The sequence below is a fragment of the Anopheles nili genome, chromosome 2 (assembly GCF_943737925.1).
Source record: "Anopheles nili chromosome 2, idAnoNiliSN_F5_01, whole genome shotgun sequence".
Classification (NCBI taxonomy): Eukaryota; Metazoa; Arthropoda; class Insecta; order Diptera; family Culicidae; genus Anopheles; species Anopheles nili.
This window is the reverse complement of record NC_071291.1, coordinates 13455756-13481683: the sequence shown is the minus strand read 5'-3', so window position 1 is coordinate 13481683 and position 25928 is coordinate 13455756. Positions and strand designations below refer to the sequence as shown.

Sequence of the window (25928 nt, the reverse complement as noted above, 5' to 3'; positions counted from 1 at the left end):
CGGTTCTAGCGCAATAAATCTTATTTTTGCACGCATCCTTGTTTGTACACAATTCCGCAGTCTTTGGGGGGAGTTGTACTGTGAACGAAAATCGAAATAAAACGCCATTTATTTCGTCACGTATTGCGACGGGGAGGAAATTTGGAGAAGCACTTGTCCTTCGACACGCTCAACATACATTTGTACGCCTTTTTTATATTTTCCACTGATTCGTTATAGCTCCTGTTGCAGTTTCTTGAAACTGAGTACAGTTAAAGTGTTGGCATATTGGTATGAACATAAAAACACATGCCCTAGAAAGCGCTTCAGTAATCAAATCAGGAACGATATTAATTGCACTATGATTGAGCGCAAATTTAACACATGGCATAGAGCTTAATAAAGGGATTTTCCCTGCAGCTTCGCAAAATAAGTCCACCAAATGGGCTGCATCGTATCGATACCGCAAAAAAAAGGTAGCATTCCAGCGGCACAAAATGATTAATTTCTTACACATGCCCTCGTGGATACAATAAAGAAGAGAAAACAGTCTCCTACACGCGCGATGGGAATAAAAAATTTCAATCATCTATATCGAAATCATTTCGCTGGCCACATCCGCCCGTTTACAGCATCCCGCATCCGTGGCGATAGGCGGTCCTTCGTACCGTACGTACATGTAGAATCGGGTCAACGGAGATCCTCGCCCCAAAGCACCAACCATTTCAGCCGCCGGTCCTGCGTAGCACAGACACTGGAGGTTGGATTTCCATTAGAAAATTGAATTAAAAATCCGAAGCACAGAATGGATCAGATCCTTCTCCAATTCGGTGCGGGCGCGCGTTTCCACGATTTCCATGGTCTGGCCCCCGGTGCCAGGAGTGTGAACGCGTGCGAAATGGAACTCGGCAACAGCGGCAACCTAGCGCCAGACACGCTACGCTCGATGGGCCAGCAAATCGAATCGACCTCATGGCGGCTTCCGCTCGGTACGGGCGTCTGGAAATGAAATAAAAGCGAAATGCCAGCACGTATCACAGCAGCAATTAGGATGACGCGAGTGTTCCCCTATTTGTGCCCATTATTGCGTACGTATCTGCTTCGGTCACCCCCGGGTTTTGCCTCGCAGCTCTCTGTGCTGTTAGTTATTTCTTTTCCTATTTTTTTTTTTTTCATTTCCCTGCCAACGACCGACCAGTTCTAGCCGCCACCCATCTCTCGGGTCAACTCTTTCTTTGAAGCGAGTGCTTCAACCACGAGATTAAACCCGCTGGCCAGCCTTAGCATGTCCTGGCGGGTGTGTGTGTGTGTGTGTCCTCGTCTCCTAAAGCACACGATTGGTCAGGGAAGGCAGCGCCAGCATGCGGCCATGCTGTGGAAAATGGTTTCGTTCTGTAGGTCAGCAATCGAGTTTCGTTGCAGTCCTTCCTTCGCTCGGGATCACCACAACGACCCACCGACGGGATGTTCCCAGGCGTTCGACTTTAGCGACACTGACATCATCCCGGGAGGACTGAGATGGCAAATGGTGCCAGTGCACAGTTTGCTTACTTCCAGCTACCAAAATGGAGCTTCCAGCGATGTGATAGTGGGCTTGCGAAAGGGTGACGCATCGGACGCTTGGAGACATTTTCCTTCTGGCGGATGAAATATGCTTGTGCCATGGTGGTGGAGATAACTATCTTTTCATGTTGTCGCAAGTGGCACCAGCGGCCACAGCTCGGGGCATGTGCCGGGTTGTGTGTGTGTGTGCGCTTTGCACCGATGCGTGCCCGATGGAACGGATGCAACCGGGCTCGGGCAATGACACACATGATCGCTATGTGTCGAAAGCTCCCTTGGGAGTGGAGTGGGATCCTGCAAGATGGCAACCCGATCGAAACTCGGCTCCCGTAGGAACGAGTCCCATGGGAGCTGGGTTGCTTTAACGCAGGATAAACCATCCCGATATGCCGACCTCGTTCTGGATTTTATCAAATGTGTTCCGAGTATGCGTTTTCTGGCTCGACGGTGGTTTAAGATCAGAGCTTTCAAATCATACACTTTACAACAAAATCAGCATCCTTAAACCGCTCTCTGTGGAGCGGTTGGTGTTGTAACTTTTATTTGACCAAAAAAAAGAGGAAACCGCATTCGTAAGCAAAACTGCAATGTCAAGCATCAGCGAGGCTTTTAGCATATTGTGAAACATTTACAGTCACGCGCCGTAAGCTTCGGCTTCGGCACGCCGTAGATGGTGGAAAACAGCGGCGTCGTGTAATAAATTATGTACCATCCGAATGTCATGCCCTGTGTCCTGTTGGTTTCCATTTCCGTTGAATTTCGCATTTAACTTTGCATGGTTTACAGTGCAGGTTTGTGATTTGTAAAAAAAAAAGCAAAACACGATCGTAAACGGGAGGTCAGCGAGCAGAACGTCCGAAGCGTCCCATGGTCGGCAAGTGCACTTATTCTGGAAGTGTTGTCAAGGACAGGATTTTAGTTGATTAGAGTGGTCTGAAGCGTAAGCTTGGTTGGCCAAGCAGCAGCAACGAGCAAAGCAGGTCAATATGCAAAATTAAAACTTTTTCAGGCTGAAAAGGAAGAAGAAGAATGATGCTTCTGATTTTTTAAGAAGAACAAGAATGATGCTATCTGCATCAACGAACCGTTTAATATTATTCATATTGAATATGTTTATCACATCGAATATAATATCACGATATGACATCAAGGAAAAACAATATTAATATGCAACTAGGATAATCCAACATGGATACGAAAAAGAAAACTCTAGCAATTGGACACTCATGAGGTGCTTTGAAATCGAAACAAATAAAGCACAATCATGTGAATATCAAGCGAATTTGAAATAAGTTCAACACGCCTAAAGTAACATGGACAAAACACACGACCGATATGTACTGCACATGATGCGCACATGAGAGTGGGACATTTAATTTAAGGTAAAGCTTAGCGTAGATACATAGGAGCAGCCACAATCGCGATAACAGCATATTGGCGAAGGCGGTATCTTCGAGAAAATATGGTTTCTGCACATGACACCGAGGCGGTGGAGCTGCAAAAATATCTGAAGGAAGCAAAGTTTGTCTCATCTCGTATCCAATGGCAACCACTGATGCCCAGCTAAGAGGACACGTCCTGCATGCTAACGATATCTTGTTTTTTTTATCCTTCATACCATCGACATGTAGTTGCAGCTACCATTTACAACGTGTTATTGGCAGACAAAAACAGGCATTTGGTTCTTGTTGGAGCCCAGAAAAACACGGTACGGGAATTGTTTTTGTTAAATGGGATTTAAAAAGATCAACTTTTAATTAATGCTTTTCAGGTATTCTATAACCCGACGGCTTTCGTACTTTGTTGCTTTAAGTCGGCAGTACGTCCAAGCGAACCTAAAATTGATAATGCTGAGCAGAAAAAAAAGAATCATTACGATTTTCTCCTATTACACCGGTAGAGAGTTAACGAAAAGTGGCAGTATTGTAATCTCGATGGCCGACAACCGCTCACTGGACCCAACTTAAACATTCGACAAGCGCCCAAGCTTTTGTTCGTAAGGACAGCAGCAACCGGATGCCGGAAAAAAGTGTTACCGGAAAGGACGATAATTTTGGATAAATTTAGAATTCCACCCATGTGCGTTCATCCAAGGAACCGTGCTACAATTACGGACCCAAGCGCTTACACAGCTTTTCCTCCGTTCTATTTTCGGGATCGCAACGCACACTCTTCGGCTCCGGGGCTGCGAAAGCTATTTCCGATGCCGTGGCCTGTGTGGCGCATCGATCCAAGGGTTGCTTCGATGTCTTATCGCACGTCTTCGCGCTAATGTTCGTGGCTCGCCAGCAAAACTATTACGCCCATGGGTGTGAAATAATACAATCCGTGTGGTACTTCTACCCGTGTGGTACCCTCGCAAATGGTATGTAAAGCTACGGCGTTGCAAATGTCTAACGGGGAGAATTATTTTCGTTTGTAATGTTGAAAAATACCCCTTCAAATCAAGACTACCGTCGGCTCGCTGGTGGAGTTTATGTACCATTTCCCCCACGGCGTGGCTGGCGCGCGAGAGTTCAATTTCGTGCTAAATCCTTTCAATGCCGCTCCATTCCACCAGCTCTGAGCTTGAGCCCCCGTGTGGGTTAAGAAAACGCCTTCACCAGCACACTCCAGAGGGTCCTTTACGCGACCGTTCGGTGTCGAATCTTTATTCCATCCACGAACAATGGCAAACGGTGGGGCCAAGACGATGCGACCTCCACGCGGCACCGGGTTTGGTGAAACGGCGAGCCAAAAGTTGCAAAGACCGAGCAGTCGTGTTATATCGATATTTCTTCGCCACTGCCCGGAAAGTCTCTTCCTACACCGCGCTGCACGTGCCGCCAGGGAAGTTTGTGTCCCGTTTTTTTTTTCCGGCCATTCCGAGCGCTGCCAAGTGGCGCGCTCGCGCTACATTGTGGTCGGTTTGCTTCACAGCGCAAAGGATGTGCAGTTTCGGTTCGAGAACATCCGGTCGAAACGAAACGGCAGCAGGAATGCTTTCACCGCGGAAGCGTGTGAATCTGCCACGCGCGCTCGAAAGGACCTGTGCATGTCCTGGCGGTGCTTCACGCGATTGCCGATGTGTGGGGTTTCGTTCTGCTGACCCTGTGGCTGGTACGCGCGTTTGCTGGCACAGTCCTTTCCACCTCGGTCTCGGTATTGCCTCGCACACGCAAAAAGGGGGAAGCAAAACGTGAGAAAAGAAAATCAGAATGGCAAAATGGAATCGCATAACGCCATCGATGGTATCGCGCATGCCCACCACCAAGGATACGCTCTCGCTCCCCAAACCGGTGGTTCTAGGGAGAGTTTCTCTTCCTTAGTATTTTTGCTTTCTCACCAAACCGTTGTTCGTTTGTTTTCCTCGGTGAGTCAGAATTTCCCGTCGATTTCCGCTCTCGCGCGCTCGCTGGAAAAGCGTTCTTTCCCATGAACCACTTGCCCTCTGGCTGAACACGGTAGGAAATCGAGAAACCATCCTTTCGGGCAATTACGCCGCAAGGATCTAACGTCAGCCCATGGTGCGGGAATAGTTAGTCCTTCCCGAAGGGGAAAAGCCTTTGAAACCCACCCAACTTCCACGGGGCTTCCGGAGCCCACAACCACAAGAGCGTGGGTGCGTTTTCGTCGTCTTGTTCGCTCGGATTTCCTGCACCGGATCAATGATTACACCTTTGTTATGCCAACGCGCGAGACTTAACCAACCAACGGTAGCCGCGTCCTCGCAATCGATGCGTTGCGTTGGGATGGGAGACCCACAACATTTCATTCGCGATTCGCATTCCACGCTCCATCCACCCATTTATGCGTGCAACCCCCCTTTAAAAAGCCACCCCACAAGGTGCGAACCGCTCTTTGTTGAGCACCCAAGCGCTAGAGAGCGTGCTCCAAACGCGCGTCGTGAGGCTCTCGCAGTGCTGGTGACGGACTCTCGCAAGACCTGCCCGTGTCAGAGCGTGTCCGAGGAATGTCCCGGTACCCCGTTCGGCGACAGTTTGGATTCGGTGCTGTACGCAGTCACATCGGCAGCAGCTTCCCAGGTGGACCACAGCGAAGGTACCGGTTTCCGTCGGCTGGCGCCGTGAAGTAGCAGCACCAGCAGCAGCAGCCAGCTACCAACTTTCTCTTCCTAATGGTCGCAGGTGCAACGTGCTCGGACTGGCTGTGGGTTCGCAGCACATTGGTGACCTTCTGCTTGACCGCGTGTGCCCAACTTTCCGTGTGGTTGAAAGGCTCGTAACTCGGAGGCTTAAGATAGGCAGAAGAGTGACACAGAACACAGGTTCGCTCGTAGACAAGAACTGCCACGGAACTGCCGGAAATCGGTGCTGTATTGGTGCCGACGGGGTGCATGGGATGGAATCGAACTGGTTCACATCAGTCTTGGGTCCATTTGGGTGCTTCTCACCATCGTTGGAATGTGCGCTTGATGAAGTGGCGAGTCGAGTGAAAACAAAATCGCACCCACAGTGTGTTCCGTGAACTTAGCAGGAAGAACCTGTGTGGTTGCAAAAACCAAATCGGTTTCTTGTACTGTGAATTCCTCCCGCAAGCATCCAGACAGGGTGTCGATATGCATGCGGAACAAATTCTCGGTTCTCGGTGCCTAAAAGAAGGGATTCTTCTTCTTGCTTTACGACAGTGGTATACCAATCCTTGTATCCTTCGACGGCTTGCTTTTCCGTGACAGTTTTCCGCATCCTGTCTGTATGTGTGCTCGTGTGGGCGTGTGTGTGTGTGTGCATTTGAAATGTGCTGACAGTGGGAAAGCTGTGTGCGCCGTACACTACGAATCGATCGGCCGTATGAATCATCCGTCGGGAAATCTCCTCCTGACTGGACATTGCGCCATTGTGTGAAAAACCCCCACGATTCGGCCTGTGATTGTGTGCATGTGTCCGTGTATGCGTGTGTATGGATGTGTAGCTCCCCCTTGCGCCTGCAGCACAACAGCGTGCGTGCGCAAAATGTCGTGGAACAAATGTCGAAACTGGAGTTTACTGTGTACGTGCGTGTACGTACACGGAGTCGAACGCGGGCACACGATTGCGCAGCTGAGCGCACACAGTGAACCGTGGTACGGGCGTGTATAGGAGCATACGTGTCCTTGCAGGGTGAAGCGAGAAGGATAACAGATCCTGTTGGAGGAGACAGTGTGTGCGTGTGTGTGTGTGTGCGCGCGCGTACACACAAGCACGCGAAAGAGTGACAGAGCGCAAAGGGGTTGAAACGTGCTCGGGAGCGAAAGAGACGAACACGTGTTGTGGGAGAGCGAGAGCCACATTCGTAAAGGTGTTCGCTCTGTTTGTGCGAAGGATACTAAAACCCCATGGTGATGTCCAAGGATGTGGAATGCTCTGGGAAGGATTTAATAACGTGCGACCCAAATCGTGTGCCCAAAATCGAGTCCCCGAGATTAGGGATTGTTTCTGTGCACTGGCTCGCACCGTTCGGTCCGATTACAGTCCAGGGTTGCTTCGATGTAATTTTTATCGATTGGTTCGCTGGAAAGGAAGCGCAAACATCGCGCACGGTTGCCGGGAACCTAGGGAGAGCAAAGTCGGCCCTTCCGACAAAGGCCATAGCCCGTGGGATGTGTACACGCGGCACGGTCATTGGGATGGAGCTATTGAACGAATGGGGATTAGGGCATTTGATTGCATTCGGGCAGTGTTACGATTGTAGCTGGCCCGTTTCATTCTACGAAGCGATTTTAAGCTTATCAGCGTCGATGACTTCCGCCTGCGAAACAATGCGATTTTATTAGGGACTCGTGCGATGTAGTGTCGTGGAAAATATCCGTCCGAAAGAGGACGTAAAGTTGCTTCTGATGTTTTGGGAGAAATTCTACTTTGCGATATGGAGAACTGCTAAGTATATGTTGTAGAACATGGACGTGCAAAGTGTATAACATCCAAACGGGAGTTCAATTACCAAAAAGGACAATATGTAGCTAGAGCTGAATGGGACATTGAAATCTCATTGTTTGATTTCTCACAATTAACTGCTGAAGGATAGAAGGATTTCCCCAAAACACTTACCACATCGAGTGTGTTTATGCGTGGCTTTTCTCTCATTGCGCTTATAGGTAAAATTTAATTACAGAGTGGCGAAGTCATTTCTCCGAGCCTTTCCGTGTGTCGTGCATTAGTGTGCGTTGGTACACAACGTGTGGTGTGCATTTGGAGAGAGAGAGAGAGAGAGCGAGTACTGTGAGTGGGGTCGTTACGTTGAGGTGGAAATTCCGTAGTGAAAAAAACACACGCTCAAGAAGAAAACCCACCCTAGGGGGGCTACAACGGATAGAACGTTTGGGGGTCTCCGTTGAACAAGGAAGAAAGTGTCGCAGTTCCTACACCGTTTGATCGAACAACAGACAGCGAACAGGCATAGCGAACATGACGTCGACGGCGTGGCCAGCAGCGTTCGCGTTCATCCTGGTGGCGCTCTGCTCCACGTATCCGAGTCAGGTAAGCGACATTAAGACAAGGTTTTCAACAGCAAGTCCTCTATCTTCTAACGCTAATCCTCGTGTCAAAATTTGTGCCCGATAGCGGCACAGTGTCATTTCGAACGACGAAAACAGATGGTTCTAGAGGGTTTCACAAGTCCGTTGCAGTGTGGTTTCTGCGCTGCGCCGGCTTGATACAGGATTCTCGCAGCCAGATCCTGTTTCCAGCTGGAAACACATCAGATATCGATTCTCGCTACGGGCGGGGGGAATCGCTGGCTTCGTCAGCTTTGCCAAGGCTAGCCGGGCTGCCCCACGAGGCAGTGGCCTTCGGTACGGTTAGATACGCCACCACGGTTAGGGCACCTTGAACTCACATTCACAGGAAGGACGACACGCAACCTGAAACATAGCACCCTTTTTGCTCTGCATTAGCCCGCTCTGGGTCTCGTGTTCCGTGCTCGGAAGTAAGGGTTGCGATGTCAACTTGTGCCGCATGCAACTCTAATGCATTCTTGATTGCATTTGTCCGTATCGTTTGTGTCTTATTTTGCTTTAAGAAGGCTTAACCATCGCTTGCCATCGGTCCTTGTGGTGACCTGTCTCATTGACGGGGAAACAACATACAGTCCGAATGTAAGATTTGCACTTGGTGCAAGCGATACACTGCCCGGCATTGGTGCTTAAAGGGATAAGATTACGCAGGGAAACCTTTCCAGTGGCCGCCGACAGGTGCCAGTTTCGCGCAGAATGGCGATTGTAATAATCGGTTCATTTTCTCTGTCCCGTCCCAAGCCCTTCCGGTGGTGGCTTGCGGCAACGTATCCGTATCCGTCCACTTTGACTCCCTTTGTGGGGAAGAATATTGCTTCCTTTTCGGTTTATATTTTTATTTAGGGCTTCAGCGGCATCTACGCCACCCAACGGAGAATGGTCATGTCCGATCTGTGGCGTGTTTGCACGTGTGTAGGTGCAAGTAAGGGAAGTGCCTTACCATTCACCCCTTGTCAATAGCGCGAACGTCAATAGGAACCTTTGCTCCAACACAAAAGCGGAAAAATCGATACCAGGGCACACTTTCTTCCCGGCGCGTTCCTGGTTAGCTACTCCTCGGCCAGCCAGTTTCTCGCCACCACCCGAGGCCTACACCAGAATCCAGCGAAGGATGTGGGTGTATGTTTACATGCGATTTTAGGCTCCGCCATGTGGAAAACCCGAGCCTTGCCGTTCGCTCGCTCCCAGCTCGTTGTTTATTCTTGCGAGGGGCTTCTGACAGCCGGAGCATAATTCTGGCTGGAATAAAATAGGATAAAAAAGACCTCCCCTCACAAAGCGCACCCACTCGCCCACATACAGACAAACACACACACACACACACACACACACACACACACTCACACATACATGTAGTGTAACGCAAACACTTGCTGGTAGTTACACTTCAGCACACCGGTGGAAAAGGTCCCACAATACTACTACTACTACTACTACTACTACTACTGTGTGGAAAAGCGCTGTGCAGGAAGGACCGAGGCGCACCTCGGAAAGCCACCACTACCATAATCATGGGGCACACCACCAAGTGGGGTGTCCTGCGCAAAAAGAATTTCGGAATTGGACCGACCGGTGCGGCCCGTTCCCGCCGTGCCATCACTTTCGCGCCGCGGAGAAACAAGGCAGCTGTTCGACACTTCCCACCGTGGCCACCGCTGCGGATGTCACTGGCACTGACAGGATGGGTTTTGAGGCGAAGGGAAAACTTTGCCAGCGAAAGGTTTCGCCCTTGCACCACGCTTCCACACCACCCTGACTCTGGAGGCCGCCTGTAAATGCGAGATACGAGAGGGCCCCATCCGGTTGCCTTCAGCCTTCAGAGTGACGAAGGATTTTAATATGCAGCATGAGTCATGGCATGGCGCGCGCGTGGCATTACGCCTGACACCGCGCGCTGAGCTTACGGAGGGGACATCGTGGCTTGCACGTTTAAATCGAGGGTGTTGACTGCTCCGGAGGACCTTTTTTTTGCCAGGCGATGCGCTTTGGGTTGGACAGAGGGTTGAAACACTGCCGCGAGGGGTCGAGTTTAGAGGCATTCTGACATTTTCCCACGCAACGCGCAAAATAAAAGGATACCCCCCACACGGGCAACGTTATGTAATGGAGCGTATAAAACGGCGAAATAGATTTCGTGCTCTGGAAGGCTTGGCCGAGTTGGTTTTGCATCTTAAGACAGCTATCCAGCCTGTGGCCGACATTCGGGTTTGGAGTGAAACTGTTCGAAATTGATTTTGTAAATTGATTAGCTAAACCTTTGCAGTGGCTGTTTTTTGCCTACGCCCGGAACCGTCGCCGTTCCTTGAAATGAAATTAACACGACCGAAATGAGCACCGGGCCCTAGGACGCTGGTGGTTGGTGGCGCGAAATGTGACGAAGAACTTTTGTGCGTGCTCTGCTCGCTGGGGTGGTGTAAATTTGGATTATCCCGCAGACGGTCGTATAATTTTTTTACGATTTTATGAAGAGGATTTGCGACGCACACCGCGGAAGAGCACAAGCAGGAAGAAGCTACGACGGAGGAGTTGTGATTACAGGAACCAGAGCCCCGTTGAAAGTTGGGACATTAAGTAACAGTAAAATGCGTGATTAATATGGCGTGGCATGAAAACGAGCTTTGAATGTTGGTTTTGCGGGACAAACAAAAGATGGCTGCGAACAAAAAACAAATCTTTATACACCTTTCACTGCCTTTAGGATGGTAGTGTTTCAATCATCAATGTGTGTGTGTGTGTGTGTGTGTGACATTTTTGGAGGATTACTTTAGCGCCTAGGAAGGTTAATTGATTCGTTCACGCTCGCAAAAGCATTCCATTCATAACAGAAGCATTGTTACAAAATATCCCACAATTTGCAGACGCTATCCCACTATTCACCGAAAAACGATGAACGATATCATAATGGAAAATCGATGGCGAAACGAAAACGGCTGTAACAAAAACCCGGCGTATAAAAAATAAATAAAGAAAAAGGCTTCCGTTGTGATCCGTTCGGGTGTATCGGTAAAAAGGACACCCTCGCATTGGACGTTCCATCTTGCCCACGAATCATTACAACCCATCTCGGCCACGCTTGTGAGCTATCGAATACCGAGCGAAAAAAGAAAAACAGCAAGGACGATAGGTCCTTTCCTAATTCGAAGGAAATACCCTCCAGAGTCGGCCTCAATTTGGGGTCCGTCTCACGTTTTGGCCGTTTGTAAAGCGGAAGTCATTTGGCAACGGTGAAACCCCGAGACACCGCGGACCCACAAATGTACGGCCCTCGAACATTTCCCGCACTTTTCTCCGATTGTCCTGATAACGCCCCGGTCCAGGAACTGATGGACTTTTATCCGTCCGTCGTCCTCCACCGATTCGTGCCCGTGACTGGCGAGATCAAAAGGCCCAAAAATATCGCCTAACTGCTTACGTGGGCTGCGCTTTGTGTTAATATCGCGCGATAATGAAGAAAAATGCGGCGACACGGAACAAAAATGAAGCGCAAAAAAAAAAAATAAAATAAAATAAAGCCAACAGCCCCGACAGCTTGAAACGTAAAAAGCTGCTAAGGGCGCCACCACCAGGGGATGGTGTTTTGTGGCGTGGGAATGCGTGCGTTCGAGTGCTTCATCACCGTTTTGAACCCTAATTTTATCGGAGCAAAACTGTCCCTTTGAATAAATTAAAATCTGTCACGTGATATTCCGGGCGTGCTCGGTGAAACTTAGCAGTCGCTCGCACTGGCCAGCTGTGCCGGACCGGAAAGTTAACCGAGCCTTTGCGAATGATAGACTACGGCGAAAAGTACCGTCAAATAGCCCGCGGGCTAGCGCGGGTTCGCCACCGTTGCCTTTGTTGGGGCACAAGCCAAACCAGGCGCCCTAGGCGTCGGCCGATACCGGGACGGTCGATAAGGAGCAAAAAGTAATACGAAAAAACACAAAAATAAGAAAGGAAAAAAAAAGAACCGGAAGGTGGGTTCGCCGGGGCCGCCCGGAACAACGGTTTCGGCTTCAGCGATCTTTATAATTTAGTTAAAACAGGATACAACAAACCGTTACAACCGGGTCCTTTGTTTCTCCGCTCAACCACCCAACGTAGGTGCTCGAAATTGTGTCCTCGCCAGCGCCTTAAAGTATGCTAGCATTTGCGCATGGCAAACTTCCTTTGCCGCTGGTGAGCCTTTTCCCCAGGCGCCATCTCATCGCTGGCATGTCCCTACCGAGACCGAAGGCTACCCTTTGGGGTTAGGAAAAAGTGACGAAAATGTGAACGCCCCAGTAACGAAACAAAAAAGTGCCCAACTTGGGGAAAAACGAACTTTGTCCGTTGTTTCGTCCTGCGACCCTGGGCGAACATTTGTTCATCCGTCAGCTAGGGCGTGGGACCGAGCGTCATTGTTGAACACTATCGTTGAACGGTTAATGTAGGCACCCTTTCATATCCGTTCAAATCGCGCGTGGATCGATGCCGGTGTTGACGTAGGTGGTGAAAATATGAACCCGAAGGGTCTTTATTATCTATCGTTTCCACGTCATCGTCATGAGCTTTGCGACAATCGCGCATCCTACGCTGTTATTTTAGGCTCGATCAAAGGAATCGTTAGCCAGGGAAGCGAGAAACGCTGGATAATTAATGGAAGACAGTGAGAACATGTTGATAAATTCGTTGGTGTCCATCAAACACTTAGGAAGATTTGCTAGTCAGACCCTTAGGCACATTGACGAACATATCATTAAATAGAATTAGAATTTGTCAATTTCACAGAAGTAATTTAACTTCGTCATCTCAAGTATGTTCTATTTCCCCAAACAATCAATGTGTTGATGGAAATTCACGGAAGGCTTATACAGCACATTTGACGTATTCATTACGGGTAGGGCCTTTTTTTTTCTTCGCTTAATTCGACTCCGATTGGAAAACATGTAATTCTTCGAACACGAAGGTTAATTTGGTTGCCATTCCCAAGAACATCACTCCCGGCGTTCGTGGTGAACGTTTCTCGGTTTCCATGGTGCTCTGATAATAGCTCAAGATTCGTTACTTCTCGCTTTTTTCGACTCTTTCGACTGTTCAATCCATCCCGCTTGCTCAATATCCTGCCACGGAAATCTACCGGAGCTCATTTCCTCTGTCGATCCCTGGGCACAACGTGATTCCCACCAAAAAGCTCACCCGTGAATGGGTTTTCTAATTAAGAGCGGTGCGCCAACGGAAACCGGTGGTAAAGGTGTGAACTCGCTAAGAAATGGCTAGAGTCTCGTGGCGTACGTTGAAACGTGCAAAGGGCGTACTTTTCGTCGCGCACAGCTTGCAACCCCGTCGATTGAAACCCACAACTGGGAACAATGTATTACACCAGCGTTCTGCGTTTGTGGTTTGTCTTACCGCGCCCATGGCGGTGGAGGTGGAATATAGCGAATAATTTTCTAATATTCTTACGCCGAATGCTTTTATGCCCCACCACCGCGCGAAACTAAACGGATTCGCCGCACATCGAGCGCACGGCAGAAAGAGGACGCACATGCTTATATACGGCTCGAAGGCACTATTAGCAACGCGCAACGGGCGCGAATCGACCAACTATCTCCGGGCAGGGTGTCCTATCTTTCGGTCGCCATCCGTGCGGCCCAGTGAGTTTCCTTTATTATATGAAACCATTATGACATTTTCTGCGCCATATTTTCCCTCGCGTAAGGAGCAGATAAGCACAGTCAGCGTACTGGCGTAAGCGTGGTTTTGATTTTGTCGTCGATGCTGGCTGAGTGGCTTCAGGCGATGGGTGACTGGCGCAACGAGCGAACGAATAAGCTTGACGCTTAATATAGAGACACCATTTCGTATTATGGTGAAAATGAAATTACCTCTTGCCGCGCGGCCGCGCTCTCGTCGATAAAGCTAGGAAAAGCTCCAAGTGCTCCAAGATGCCCGTGGCACTTGTCAGGACGCTGGTTCGATCCACCCTGTGCCACGGGGTTGCGTAGAACAGGCGGATGTACTCATTTCCGACACTTACTCGTTTCAGTGCCGATTGGTCGTAAAGCTCGTGCGCACTCTTTGTACGGGCAAAAATATTTGCATAACAACGAGCGGTATATTTCAAATCCCGCCGCGTGAGCCATGAACCACTCACCTACGTCGAGCCGTACACCAGGCGAGTCTCGACTTTTCCACACGAAACCAGTGCCAGTGTGGTGGAAGTAGTCCTGGGACTGCTTTCGCCAACGAACTAACCCTCGTATCTCGACTCATAATGAATCCCATTTGCATCACTTGCTCTCTTTATCTCTCTTTCGCTCACGAGCCTATCCTGCTGCTCACCATACCCAATTGCTCTTGTTATATTAATTCCCGACCCGGTTCGTCGTTTATGAGCCTGCTCGACCACGTTCTCGCCCTCGGTGCCGAGGACCGAGGTGTGATGTGGGTGAAAGGGCGTGGGTGGTTCCGAAATGGTTTCGACCCTTCGCAAATACTCCACACCGAAAAATAAATTGCGAGTCAAGAACTAAGCAAACTCAAACAATAACTTGCTTTATAATCTGTTCTACGAGTCGTAGCCGTAAAGTGATTCTCATCCGTTCCGGTTGGTTTTGGTTTTAGCGTCAAGAAGGAATTTAAGGTACGCCCCGAGGATGCAATGAAGGCTCCCCCATTATTTTCCCACCCACAGCGGTGGTGGCCGTAGCGTGGTAAAAAGTTTAAAGAACTAAATTAAACCCGAACACATCCCGAGAACGATGTCAATCGGGCGAACGAAACAGCATTCCTGCAGTGTACTTTGGGGAGTTGTACGTGTCGATGGTTTTTTTTTTCCTTAGCCAGGACCCTTTGGCCACCGATCGAAAAGGATACGGACGGTAGCGGTCGCCAGTGTGCCGAAGGGACGGTGTAGAACCACCCAAAATGACCTTACCCGGGGTTCTTGGGCTTGGCGAGAAGCTACATTAAGTTTTTACAGCCCATCCTTCCATCTTCTGCTTCTCTCGTGGCGTCTGACAGTCCGATGTCAACGATTCAATTAATATCCTGGCCCAGTGCGTTCCAGAAGAACGTCGAAGACCAGAAGAACAATCGATCGATCGTTTTTTTCTCGCTCTGTCTCTAGCTCCTTGGCAGTTAGCAAGAAATTGTAGTCAAAATTCAGCAGAGACAAATATCCCAACCACTTGGCATGCCGAAAAAAAAACGCTATCCTGGCTAAAGGCCAAGAAGCCATTAGTGCCTTTTTTTTGCGCCATTGGAGGCGTTCCGTGGAGGCTTCACGAGCCATTAACCGAGCACAATGGTCGAAAAAATGGTTTCGAGCGTGTGCGGTGGTGGTGGCTAATTTTTCAGACGGATCGTCGGAACTGATTACCTCTCAGGAGATGGCACTCAAGCGCCCGGCCGGAAGTGATAGGTGTCGTCAGAAGCATAAGGCAGCAACTTTACGGTTCAATTGAACGCCTATCGGACGCCACCAACCGTCCTAATCTAGCGCTCGAGCTCACGGGCTCATTACGAGCTACACACCCGCATTTCCCGGATACCAAGGCGGGCGACTCCATGAAATGATGTGGATTTAATGGCGCCGTGCTTTGGTAATCGATATTTGCATCACGGATTCGCAAACACATTACGCCGCTTGCTTGTCCCATTCGCGCTACCGCTACCATTTCCCGACCTACGGTGGCAGCTGGGGAGATGGATTTGCAGGCATCTGCAAATGGATTCCCTCTCTCCATTTTGCAGGCATTTATATGCAAACACCGTGTGGGCTGTGAAATTCGTTCCAGAGTTTTTCTTTGTTTTTCGTTCAATAAACCCTAGTCCAAGCCGATATAATCGCTGTCCCGCTCCTAGCACCGTTAAGGGCGAAAGACAATTTGGCGATGATTGCTTTCAATGAAAACAATCAACGCCCAGCTCGGCACAATTTAGAATGACGCGGATATTTTTTCTTCTACTGTCCCACACCGATAACGTAACAATTTCGAGGCAGATCATCGCTGCGTGGGGAATCGTATTGGTTTCGGGAAGTGTAATAAAGCATCCCGCCGTGGATGTGGTAGGATTTGAATGAAAAAGAAAAACATCAGTCATGTCTAAAGCTAAGCCTACTTGTCGACCGGAATGGGATCGGAACGGTAGGAAAACATTTGCCTTACCCTGTTGGAGGAAAAATTGCCAAATGGCTTCACTCACGTAACGCGTGGTGTGGGCGTCGATGCAATCGTTCGAGAGAATTCCACGTAAAGCGGGAGCTGGGCTTAAAAAGCCACAAAGTTTACGACCCACATCGCTCGTCCTTAGCTCGGCTTGTGGCGCACCGGGAAGGTACCATCGATCTTCCTCCCAACATCCAGCGCGCGTCGACGTTCGATACGCCGCGTGCCCTGTGAATTCTCGCGAACCAACGCTTGAATTCCCCAAAGTGGCTTTTCCTTATTTTTCCGTCTCTCAATCGCTCTCTCTCTCGCTTTCGTATCGCTAAGCCTCGGCAAAGGGTTGCTTACGCGGCAACAGGGAGTAAAGTCGGAGGGTTGGCAGTTGGCCCAGCTGAGCGGAAAATGATCGCTTTTCTACGCATCATGTCCGTTTTGCCCGGAGGAAATTTCCTTCCCGTAAGGACGGAAGTAAGGAGAGCGCAAAAAAAAGAATAAATAAATAGAAATCTTCCGTCAAGGTGAAGACGCAAGGCGAAAGAAACGAGAGCATGTGTGATAGGCTTTCACCAGGGTGCGGTGACGCGTACGTGCGTTCGTAGCACGTGCGCACGCGAAACGAAGCTGGGAAAATCGCGGTGGGACGGTGGAAAATCGTGCCACTCAGTGTAAATATCACACACCGTTACCAGGAGAGATAAAACGTTTTCCGAACGGTGCGGAATCCTTTCATCTTCGTCCATTTCCTTCAGCGCCCCCAGAGGAAAAGCTTTCTCGATTCACCGGTCCACGCTTCCACCCGACGCCATTCTAAGGAAGATGGCTTATTATGGAGGCTCATTTTTTACACGTCAACGGTACATTTTTTTTCTTCCCTTTCCTTTTTTATCCCTTTCCCTTAAGGCGGAAAAGCGGTGCGATTGCTTATCATGGGGTGGGATGCGTAATCTCCTTTTGGGTGGAGTGTTCTCTTGCCGTTCGCCATTTTTTCCTCGTTCCGAAAGGACCTACATGATTTACCCACATACCCCGATGGGTCTTATCAGGCCGTTACCCACCTTTGCGAAAGATGGCGGTCACACGGTGTCCAGAACACGCGCCCCGAAAGGTGTGAAATTGCATCGCGAAGAGTTCAGCCATCTAGCGCTCGCAAAAAATGACCTTTACGAGGTATTAAGAGCAAGGTCGTTACACGGATGTGAAAGGGCTACTGATGGCGTTACGTAATGCGAAAAATACCTCGTGGGGAATGATAAGACGAATATTACTCATTTTCACACCCTAGTTTCAAGATAGAAGGTGATGGGGATGGCTTCACTAACAAAAGCTAAAAAACTGAACAGACTAATAAACTGCTAGCAAGTTGTACAACTCTCCAAATGAAATGATATAAATAAAATGAGCTTTAATATGTATTGAACAGCGCTATTTCAAAACGCTAAGGATGTTGATTTTATTTAAAAAAGCACTTCTTTTAGACAAACTTGATCTATCAAAGCTCTAGCCGACAAAATTCTGCTTTTGTAACCATGATGGCAGCTTGAGGAAAGATAGAATTTCCTTTTTTTTTCAAACTTCTTGTATTTTACTTTTTTCGACTCCATGGAGATTTATGTTCCATTGCTGTGGCTTCGTTACGGTCGGGAGCCATCGAACGGGATGATGATGCAGCTATCGGGCGCCAGAAGCAGAGTCGGTGAAACGATTCGTACTACCCCCCAGCGTGAAGCTAAGTCTCCATGGACTAGCTGGTAATTTTTCGTTGTCGGTGGATTACTCGCCTGGTTGAGTAAGAGATGGAAGAGTTTTTAATTAAAACATGCCAACGCTGCCAAAAAGGATTTGCTCCGTCGATGCCTTATCGGGGACTTGTTTCCGGTGTTCCTTCGAGAGAAGAAGTTCTGTGACGCTTACTAGCAGCAAAATGATAACTTTTAACTAAGATTAGCCATTTCACAATTTCATTGAATTTGTGAAGGTTTAGTTTTCATAATCCTCGCAAGGGTTTCTTGTACCATATGTTTGTATTGTTTTGTATAGTCGATGGAAAAAGATGGCTGTATTTGTTTTATTCGTCAAACAATAAAGCGTGTACTCTTTCTTTGTTGAAATAGAAAAGACAGATGTTACGAGCTGGCATTATAGCAAACAAAAAAAACAGAAACTACACACTCCTCGCTCGGCGTAAGTCCTGAAACGACGGGATTCTTCAAAGTGCGACATCGCCATTGTAAATAATATCCGAAAACAGACACGTGCAAAGATGCCATTATTGAATTGAAAGACATCGTGCAGACAGTGAAACCCAGCTGGAGCATCTGGTAACGGATGCTTCACTCAAGAAGATTAGTTGTAAGCAAGAAATAAGTTCGCTGGAAGGATACAAATGCAAGCAAAACAAAATGAGCAAAATTATTTTAGCCGTTTTTGATGCTCATTTTATGTTTTTCTCACTAAACGATGGCGTCGATTCGCAGGATCCGACGAAATGACCATTTTTGCTGCACCGCGAACGGTTGCCGTTGAGAAATTGTCACTCAGCGAGTCATCAAACAAGTGATTAGTGGTCATAAATCAAAGCGAAGCACCAAAACCAAGAGGTATTATTAGACACCAGGAGCGTACTGCGCTAAACAACTTGGTTGATTTATAGGTGGATTTTGGATGCCAATGTCAAACGTCAATGAGTTTCACATTGGTTCATTGTCTCATCACCAATGGATCCGCCTAATCATGATGGATTGGCAGCTCTTCTCCATCCGCTGCTTGTCATGGAAGCTTGCAGCTGTGTGGTGAAATCAGTTGAAACAGAATCTTATTTACCTTGGCAGCAAAGCTGCTTTCAAACCGATCGTACAGCGATTAGCGCAAAGGATTACGGCGAAAGCTGGCCCGGTCCGACCCTAGCCCGGTCAATATTTGTTTTCAATTAATCCTTGAACTCGAAGGCTCTAAAAGGCTCCCGGTAGCACCTGTAACGAACGGTCACCCATGGTTTAGTGAATGCCTTATGCTTACTGAATGTTTAATGAATGCCGCATCCGCATTAGCATATTACAGAACCGAAAATCTCTACCCGTGGCAGGAGTTCACAGTCCGTTTTCCGTAATTCTGAGCCGAGAAAGTTTCTATTCGCATTTTCATGTATTTTCTCTCTCTCTCGTTTTCTCTCGTTATCTCTTTACACCTACATTTTGCTGCTCGGACAGGCTGCTTCCCCGCGATGGGAACCACAAATCTCGGTGCTGTGTGAGGCCGGACAGACATATCATCCGCAGTTCTTGTCGGAAGAAGGCCGATGGACAACGGATCTGAGCGTCAAGCTTCCTGGTTCGACATGCCTCCGCGATAAGATGGATCTGTTGGATTACTGCAAGAAGGTAAGTGCCGGTAGTGCTAGTGTTGATATCATTTACGAGGAATAAATTGCATATTTAAGCCCACATGAATGCGCTCAACCGAATACTTCGCATCGCTGTATGTGGATCAAATGTAGCTTACACATACACAAAATTATCTTTACGAATCAGGAAGGGTGTGTTTGATCGCGGTTCGATGAGCCGATGAATAGCTTTTACGAGTAAGTTGCCGTTGGGCTCAAATATGGCGCCGTATTAGAGCTTTCGCCCATCGGAGCAGCCCAGCTGTCAAACGTTGGACTCCTCCGGGGCAGAAATGTGTCGATTGCCGATTGTTTACCAATGTCAACGATGCCAAGCGCTCACAAAATACCCCACGGGAATTGGTACAGCCACCCCGGTACGACCAACTCCCGTACTGTACGATGCCCGGAACGTACCTGTTATCGCTCGCTTTAACAACGCGCAGCAGCCTGAAGCTCAACGATCCAGCTCAAAGGCTCCAGCGAACGCCCGAGCGGACCGGAGCCAGCTAGCTAGCTTTGAAGATGGCACGCCTCGAGCAATAAATACCGCCGGATTCCATTACTGCTTTCTGGTCGGTTCGCAGGGCCTAACTTGCTCAGGTTGTGGGACGTTCGTTCGCTAGGGCCATGTTTGTCGGCTCCCGACTGCGATGGCATTACAGCAAGGGAGTAATTAGATTTTTCAATTTACCATTCAACTGCAACGATGGCGGCATGAATTGGCTCGGTGGAATCGTCCGTCTGAGCCGCTCACCGTTGTCTGGTTATTAGGTTATGTGCAGGGCGATGCTCAGGTGACGGTGCCAATGAAATGCACGGTCCGGAAAGGTTGGCCAATCGTCGCTAGCAAAACCTGGCGCTCGGTTGGAATGCTGACGTTCTCGGGCGCTGCTAAATATCGATCATATGGGCGGATCTTGTGGTGGAGCTCGGGTCGAGGTACATTGGTTGGTGCCGTTCCATTGGGACAACGGTGTAATCCTGCCGTATTGCATGAAGTTGTGCAAATCGCGAGAGCGCCAGTCCAATTGCGCCAGTCCGGTAGCCTGCCACTGCGCCCGTAATGCTCCGGTATCACTTGTAATGAATTACACGATGCAGATGTCATAAATGTCAATTATCTTCCTTTGGGAAGTTTTGCATGGAAAGAGGGTATCCTCGGGAATTATTGTGCATGGCAAAGGGCGGGATGTAATAAAAGTACCGCAGTTGAGAACGCCATAAATTCAAACGCGCTTAAGCGCGGTGGACTGTCGATTTAAATGGGAATCATACACTTTAATTATCCTACATAGCCTTGTTAAGCAAGGGGTTCGTTCGCTTACCTGTTTCAGCATATTTTTTACAGAGCGAACGATTCAATAAATCAACCCACGATCCCGGTCATACATTACTTAAGAGCCGCACAACGGATACCAGGAAAGCCCAACCAACCGCCTAGCGAAATTATGCCCCATAACAAAGAAAACTCAATTGAGCAATCAAATAAATAATATCGCCTGCGGTACGCCCTACGGGGGTGCCAAACCTTTGAAGGGTCCGGTACAGTTGGCATCTGATAAATCGAATGAAAGATTCATTTACCACACCATTCTCGTATCCTGCTTTCCCGAGTTCGAGGCGACCTCGAATGGCCCCCCCGAGTGTCGCTTAATTGCTTTTCGGGCACTTTCTTTGCATTCTCTTTTGGACGGAAAAATTTAAATAAATTAAGCAAATGAAAAAAAAAGAAAGAAAAGAAAACGTTGCCATGCTCTCTTGTGCGGGCGGAAGTACTCGGTAAGATCGTTGATTGTTCGGTGGTACACTTCTCGATGATTGCAATAGCGCCAAACCACCAAATAACGCCCGCCATCAGTGCCACATAAGACGTGCGGTAACCGTAGGAAGCTCTCGTAAGATGGAAAAGGTTCTTTCTCTACACCATTCTTGCGGCAAAGCGAGAACTATAGAAATACAAAAAAAAAAGCGCCCCACACCAACGAATGCATTCGGTCGGGCACGTTTCTAAAGGTATTTCCAATTTCGTACCGCTTCCTTTGCCGTGGTTCGGTGAGGTTTTTACTATTTGCTGAGCATTTCACGCTCAAGGTACTATTTGCCATACATTTTATTTCGCCTGCAAGCATCCGAGCCAACATTTTTACGGCCACGGTGTCAACGAAGGTGGCATTCGGGCAGGCAACACCCAGTAGAAGCGTAATGACTGCTGATGTCGGACTTGGCGCAAGGCATTTGCAGTGCAGATTGTGTAGCAACGGCAACAGTGCATGGTGGTGGACACAAAAAATGCTTATGAGTTTCGTTTCCCGATGCCAGCTTCTCTTTTCATATATATATTCGCGCATCGTTAGAGTGGCATAACGGTGGCATGCTTGCCCCTTTCCAATTTCGCTCATGCACTCAAGCGCACATTCCAAGAGCGTTAAAAGTGATGCGAAGGAATCCAATTCAAAAACCATCTGGTGACCTGGGAAACCAAGCATTTTCAGTTTGCGTTAGACGCGAGAACGAGGTTTGAGATAGAGCGGCAGATTGGTGCTGGGAGTGGATCTGCGCGAAGGAAAGCATAGCAAAATATTTCCCACTATCTCTCGAAAGGCCCCGTTTCGTGCTCGGATGCTTTCGTCAAACGTGCAGCTGGTGCAGCAACGTGTGGGCTGCTTGACAACATCAAACATTACTCACCCCGTTACGCGTTCGGCACAGCTCAATGGGGGAAAAAAAATAACCAGTGGAAAACCAGCGAAGCGTTCTGCTGTTGATATTTCTTATAGTTCATCTTGCCGGTGAAGCCATACCGTGCAATGAAAGCCACGAATAAAATGCATACAAAGCACGACAATGCGTCCCAGTAGATACATTTCCCTTTCATAGTGCGGAATTTACTCTGCTGCTGCTGCTGCTGCTGCGGCATGACCTCGCACTATGGGTTTTCGTGTTGTGCAGTCGTGACGCCAGTGCTTCACACATACATTGTGCCTGCAAGGCTCCACGAGGCTCACTGTATTGTGCCACGACGCTTTACGCCCTTATTCCTGTGCATTACGGGGGAGCGTAGAAATTCGAATTGGTTGGTGCACTCCGTTCGACGTTTGATGAGCGACGGTGGAGTCCTTTGTCGAATGCAGAATGCAGCCCTTACCTGAGGTTTTGGGTCGAGTTTATTCTTTTTTTTTTTGCTATTTTTCCCCCACCCGAGGTGCGGCAGAAAATCGAGCAACCTGAACTAGCGTCTTCCAAGGACGCACGTCCGCTTGCTGCTGCCGCCCGCAAACAATCACCACGGACACAAAATCTGACCCACCCCGACTGGCTGTTTGTTCTACGTTCCAAGAAAGTACGGGCACGCCCCAGCGGTGATGGCACCGATGGAAACGAATCGCTACGGGTCGGGGCGAGATCACACAAACAACCGTGTCCTGGCTGCACCAGTGAACGATCCTTCCGGTGTTGGGCTCCACGAGGGGCGATACCAGTGCTTGCGTGTCCGTGTCCTTGCGACTCCTCCGAATAGAAAAGAACCAATGCCGGGGCAGCTCTTTGCGTGCCTCGCGGTACATTTTCCACTCGAGCAGGCACCGCGGGCACCGGAGCGAAAGGAAAACACATTCAAATTCACACCATCATCTTGAGATGTACTGCTGCCGAACAAATAAGGGACCGATGGGCGAAAATGAGGCACATTCACAAACAGACGGGCAGCCATTTTTGTCTCACCTAAACCTCCGGGGCTGTGGGTGGCACCAACGTGAGCACAAACCGGTGTTGGTTGAAGCGAGTTCTTGAACATCTTTCGACACACTCCCTCGTTGCGTTTCCGAGCAGAACTTTGGCTGCGTGATGTTGGCCACGTGGCACAAAGAAAACGTGAACCGCGAACAGCGAAGGGCACTACCGGTGCAACACATGCTAGGATTCCGTTTCGGGCGTGTTTATGTTCGCCGTAATAGGCAAAACTTTGCCCGAGCCACGGGTTGCGCGGGTTTGCCTCGGTTCTTCGGGGGGGTCGAAAATGATCCTCTCATCAAGGATTTGCGAGTGTTGTGTTTGCTGCTCACAGTGGGGAACCTCGAGCTAGAGCGCACAGATAAGTCTCGCAGAAACTTTCCAATAGTAGCAATTAATTTTGCACCATCCCGCTCGAGTACAATGGTGCGGAGTTCGGGGAGGCGGGCCCGTTATCGGAACCGGTTGAAACTTTTGCTTAAATTACACGTCTTCGAGGTTGCCCCGGCTCTAACACCATCGCTGGCGAATGGTGCGCGATGCCTGTGGGTGTAATTCGCGCGATAAGACGCTCACTTCTTGCGAACCGTGCAGGAGATTCGCTCCCATATGGCGAACACAATGGGCATCTGGGTTGGCGTGTTCTGAGGTCGAGAAGGACTTCTTTTTCTCACACCACCCTGTACCAAGTCACGCCCAGTTTGGCAGTGGCGAGAAAGGCCGCTCGGAGCAAAAATCCTGCGCCATTTTCTAAAATGGAAGACATCGGCCCGACAACAGGCAGCAAACAAGTCAGCTTTCCTTGTGTGATGCTGCCGGTTTGGCATCGACTGTTTGATTTGATGATGAAATCAGCATAAAAATATGTAGATTTCTGTTATCGCGCGCTCGAAACAGAGCTCGCGCTGGAGTGCGAGCAAACAGGACGGAGGAAGCCGCGCTCAAGGATGCCGATAATGGTGCCGGTGGTGGGAGGATTACGGTTCCGTATGGTGCAGATGAAGCGATACCGCGGGAGTGTATAGATAAAACCCGCGTCACCGAGCGATGGAGTGAAGCGATTTGCTGAACACTGTCACCGGAGTGCTCTTCTTAGCTCATTGTTCACGCTCGGTGCCGTTTCAATTTCGGTGAAACGAGAAATCGGAATATTTTCTCCCACAATCGTACCCACAATCGATCGATCGGTGCTTCGGTTGGCGTTTTTCACGCAGTGGAAATGGCCGTGAGTCGGTGCGGTCGGTGCTTCGTCCTCGAATGCTTTCGCAAGTTTCACCTGCCACCCGGACTCTCGCGTTCCCGGGCATGTTCCTCTATCTTTGTCGAGTGGCGTTGCCATGCCAGCCAAAGGTAACGAAGCAACCATCGCAAGTGGACCGAGCCATCCTCGGCCCAACGATAGCAACCCGGCCAAGCACCCGTACCCGGCCAAGGTCCTTTGGGGTTAAGGATTTATTGATTGAGATGAGGGTGCACGGTGGGAGAAAATCCACCGACAGTAGCCAGCAGAATGGGTTTGGTTGGGCGAGAGAGAGAGGTTCATTTTCATTTTACATCCGCCCGGCAACGACGCAGCGAGTGCGACCAAAATCCTTTCAGGCATGCTTTCTCTGACTGGGTTTCCGTGTCGAACCGCACCGGTAATATCCTTGCTGTTGGTGGCCGTAGAGTCGATCACTCGGTTTCGGTTGCTGGGAAACGCATCGCCGTCGCAGTGGCGTAATAAATTACATCCAACCGTGCACCGCAGCTAGATGGACGAGCCAATCCGCTGCTCGGTGCAGAGCTGAAAAGGATTATCTTTTACCGTGGTGCTTCCCGTAAATGGGCCTATCATAATTCGAAAGACCACGCGAGGTGACAGTAAACCCGCAATACACACCGGCTACTACAGAACCGGAACAATAAAATCGACTTCAAATGCGTTCGCAAACCCGTTCGCGGGTCTAACTAACGCTCAAGCTCAACGAGCCTAGAGCGACTGAATTATGAAACAACACAAAACCACACGGCCAGTAGTTTGCGTTCCCGCCGGAGAGTCCTGCCAGTTTATCCGAGCGATGGATCGCGCTAAACCCTCCAGACGGGTTTCATGCCGGGGTCTGGGTTAGGTCGCCGAGAAAAGCGTTTCAAGGCTGGCTGGGTTTCGTATTTGCACAAAAATAAACTGCGGATAAATTGGTCGGTTGCGCCCGTAGTCGGCCCGTACCACGGGTGCTGTGCATTGAATTTTCATTACGAAGCAGCAGCAGCAGCAGCAGCCTCAACGGTGGTGGCGTGGCTCGGCGGATGGCCGGGAATCATGCGACAAAATGCCATTATATTTCATCCCCATCAAGGGCGTCGTGCGGTGAGGAAACGGAAACCCTGCCGATTTCGGCATGCATAATAATAACTCAAGCTGCTCCTTGCGGCTCCGTCGGGGTTAGCTTCGGCGCATCAAAGGAATAAAAATAAGCACCAAACAAACGCGAGCTTTTCGTTTTCCCGAGAAAAGAGAACTTGTCGGTGCTTGCGGTTGTGTGACTTGAGCGTTCTCTGGCTTCAATCTGCAAGGGTTTACGAGCAACGTTACGCTGCAAAAACAAACAATAAATCATCACGCAAACCTCCGCCTCTCGGGGGTTTGTGAGTGCAGAAATATTTTTATAGA

General features: G+C 49.2%; 1 protein-coding gene across 1 annotated transcript in view; it reads left to right on the top strand.

Annotated features, from left to right (window-relative positions):
• Nucleotides 1-7925: 7925 nt before the first annotated feature.
• The window catches only part of LOC128731796 (amyloid-beta-like protein), a 60549-nt gene continuing 42546 nt past the window's right edge, over nucleotides 7926-25928 (top strand). The window contains exons 1-2 of the mRNA XM_053824937.1: nucleotides 7926-7997; nucleotides 19371-19541. Of these exons, the coding sequence (XP_053680912.1) occupies nucleotides 7926-7997; nucleotides 19371-19541 (243 nt within the window). The remainder of the gene's footprint in view (nucleotides 7998-19370; nucleotides 19542-25928) is intronic.